A 3,643-nucleotide genomic window follows, 5' to 3' on the forward strand; every position below is an offset into this window, starting at 1 on the left:
CAGCTGTCTCATTCACCCATTCTAGAAGGCCCTCCCATGAACTAGAAGAGGAGCTTTATCTAGGCCTTATAGGCAGCCTGCTGCGACTAGACCCACTCCAGTCAAAATCTGATCTATTTTTAAATCTTATAACTTGAGTGTATTGCCTTTATGTTCAGAGAATAACTGTTCTCTGAAGTCAGTAGGTAGCTTTGTGGGCCTGTGGCCTAAAACTCTGGAAATACTACACCTGCCAAGAACAAGATGCATTTCAAAACCAGACTGTGAAGCCCAACAGAGTAGGGACTTTGACTTTACCCAGCTCACTGTCAGCACCGTATTTTTTTCCTGTAGTGTTAACACATTAACACGCATCTCCATTATTTTGTCAGGAGAAATTACGAAACCAGGTACTAACTCTGATTTAGAAACCCGCCAGTCCACACACTACTCTGTAGCCACTTGCTAAAAGGTGGCTAATTAAGAAAAAATCCATTTCAGACTTAAACTCACCCAGGATCCGTACCTCCACAGGAAAATTGCTGGGAATACACAAATCAAGAAGTAAGAAACTGCTTACAAATACGGAAATCCTGTACACTGCTAACAGGTAATCATATATTGTACAGAATCCCTGTCTGACTCATATGCTCTCTCCCCTCTGACTAATTTCCCATGGGATGTTAAGTCTGGATAAGAGCCACCTTTTTCCTTCAAAGTCAGCAGAACTTCGCCAACAGCAGCAAGCACAAGACAAAGCAATTTGTGGCAATTTCAAGCCCACAAAAGTTGGGTGGCTCAGCAGAGGAGAGCTCTCAGTAGCAAGAGTCACCTTCAAACTGATCATCACTGGTCAGTGTTTGCACTGTGCCGGCTCATTTCCTTGAGAAGTACATGCCACAGAGCCTGCACCTTCACAGTGACGAGAGAGTAAGTAAAATTCCTCCCCATTACAATCCTAGAACAGATTAGGCAGCTTTATGGGGTGATTACACATCTAGTAGATAATGTTGTCTCTACGTTAAACAGCTACCCACTGCCCACTCCTCATCCTTGCCAGGCTCTCATCCTTGCGCTTCACTACCACTTGTGTAACGCACAAGATCACAACCATCTTTTTTTATACATTATTACAAAAAGGGCATAAAACTCCATCTCAACTAATATCAAGACGCTATTCTTTCAATCACATTAAGCCTTCTATGGAAGAGTTCACCAGTCCCAGCTTACTGCTCATCCCTTGTTCTGAGCAGACACTTTTACCACACCCCCCCCCCCATCACCTTAACAGACAGCACCTAATGCATGTGTCCCACCCTGCCTTTTATCTTTTCCATACCATCTCCCCCACACTCCGGGAGGATCCTGCTTCGGGAAGCAGCAGGAAGCAGTTTACCTGGTGTGATCTGGCGGGCACGCTGTTTACCAGACCCTCTGTGTCGGAGGGCGACTTCTGCGGAGCCTGCTTAACCGGTGACATCAAGCTCTCAGATGTACTGCAGCTGACGAGGTGGCAGAGCAGAGTTTGCACGACAATGTTCAAGAGGCACAAAAAAAAAAAAAAGAACAAAAACAAAAAACGAGTGATGGCAAGATGAATGTGGCAGATTATGCCAAAGTAAAAATGAACACAATGGATTCTGAAATAAACACATATAATTCTCCATCTCTCCCCAGACATTTCTCTATCCTTCCTCCCACAGTCTCACTGGTAAGCAACATGAAGGACCAACCATTAACAGAGGACAGCAGCTCCTCCAAAACCCCTGTTCCCTAGATATTCCCATTCAACCCAACCTGTCTAAAACCATATGTGTTTTCTTCACTGAGGCTTCAGACTCAGTTAACAGTGGTAAACAGCGATTATCTTCTAACTATAAGCTAAATAGTCACTGAGGCAAGTGTTACACCAGTGCTACAGTTAGAGCAAACACTTGCAAGAGCCACCAGCACTCCATACCAGAAAGGTACTTCCTTACCAAACTCCGCATTATTTCCCTCGCTTTTGGTTAGGCTACGATCCCAAAATAATTCCGCCCACTCACAACAGACACTAATCTCTGAAGCAATTACTTTGAGAGTCACATGTGACATCTAAGCTATGTGCCCTGATATAGCTACTTGAATATCTAATCAGGCAAGTCTTGGTTTTCAAACAAGAAAACTGTCTTGTGGTAAGAACCAACACCCCTAAAAGAAGGTTGCCAGTTTTTACTCTCTGTTTGCTTCTTTCATCTGCTTAAAGCAGGACTGAAAAGAAAACAAGCCTGTGACAGACAGAGAAATGAATACCACAGAGCTAAGTATATGAGCAAATGCCCTTAAACTTAAGGTTAGTAGCTTCTGGGCAATGCAGTAATGGGTCTCTAAATGCTAGGTCTACCTCCTCGTACGCAAGCACCCAGGAAAGAAAACTAGCCACCTCCTTGACAGCAGACACGGGAGTTCCCTTTGCTACCACAACCGTCTGACCACTGGGCATCCTTTTCCCCCAATCTTTGTAGACAGACAGTGTACAAAGCAAGTACAGAAACAAACAAATGAGTACAGTGACATTAAGCAGACCACCTCCTCACAGGGCAATAATTTTTTATCCTTTGGTAAGTCTAACCATAGAAGACTTAGCTCCTCATACATGCAACAGTAAGAAAAAAAAAAATACTGCCCCCAGCCATCACAGCAAGGGGCTTCTACTGTCTCAGAGACAAAGCAGCCCTTCTGTTACCGAAATGATGTAATCATGAATTGTTTGCTTTATTCACAAAATTCCTCAGATCTACACTATCTAAAATTCACAGTTCAGGTTTAAGCAACTAATGCACTTAGATCACTGCAAGTTGTCAAACACCCGAACTGTCTGAGCCAGAGGAACACTTACAGGGAATTTACTTTTGTTTTGACACAGAAAGGGCTCTGAATTTCCTGTGCCTTAGTCAATGCACTAGCAAGTTCACTGTTGGAAGAGATGGAGGGACACCATCCGGGATAAGCAGCAATCCCACCCCAGCTAGACATGAGACAATGAAACCCAAGCACCCAGTGAAATGCATCATCCCTTTGCCCACAGATTCCAGCACAAATTACAGAGAAGTTATGTTAGTAGAGAGCTAGCTGGTTAGTCAGCAAAGGAAGAGGAAATGTGTACACATACACACAGGTATTAACAGCAACCACCAACTTGATTAGTTACCATGGTGTCTAGTGGGACTGGAAGAGAAGACCCAGCCCTGTTACATTCCCAATCTGGCGTCTATATCAGGATCTCTGTAAGGAGAGGAAGGTAAGCAGGATCCGATCCCAGCACACCAAGGCAGAAAGAAAAAAAAAAAACAAAAAAACACCAAAGTCAGAGCATGAACGGAGACTGTGGCCATGCAGGGGTTCCAGATGCCGCGCAGTGCCCCAGCCCACCTCAGTTCAAGGCAGAATGGTTATCTAAGAGTAAGTGCATCTCACCACCACCACACACCGGGTTAGCATCATGTAGAAGACAGTCCTTAAGTTTGGAGGGGGTCACAGCACACTTGGTTTCTCTTTACACGTCATGCAGAGCTGGCATGGTCAGTGAAAGCAGTATTTAAACTTCAGAGATTACTTTCCCAAGAGAGTAGTTAAATCTACTACAAGAAATTACAGTGCATAAACTACTGCTCAAGGCTCAGCA

At 44.2% G+C, this 3,643-nt stretch overlaps 1 protein-coding gene across 1 annotated transcript in view; it reads right to left on the reverse strand.

The window, feature by feature from the left end:
- The window catches only part of MPZL1 (myelin protein zero-like 1), a 22,663-nt gene that overhangs the window by 6,244 nt on the left and 12,776 nt on the right, over positions 1 to 3,643 (reverse strand). The window contains exon 5 of the mRNA XM_009323944.1: positions 1,376 to 1,481. Coding sequence (XP_009322219.1) covers positions 1,376 to 1,481 — 106 coding nt within the window. The remainder of the gene's footprint in view (positions 1 to 1,375; positions 1,482 to 3,643) is intronic.

The sequence above is a fragment of the Pygoscelis adeliae genome, unplaced genomic scaffold (genome assembly GCF_000699105.1).
Source record: "Pygoscelis adeliae isolate BGI_AS28 unplaced genomic scaffold, ASM69910v1 Scaffold124, whole genome shotgun sequence".
Classification (NCBI taxonomy): domain Eukaryota; kingdom Metazoa; phylum Chordata; class Aves; order Sphenisciformes; family Spheniscidae; genus Pygoscelis; species Pygoscelis adeliae.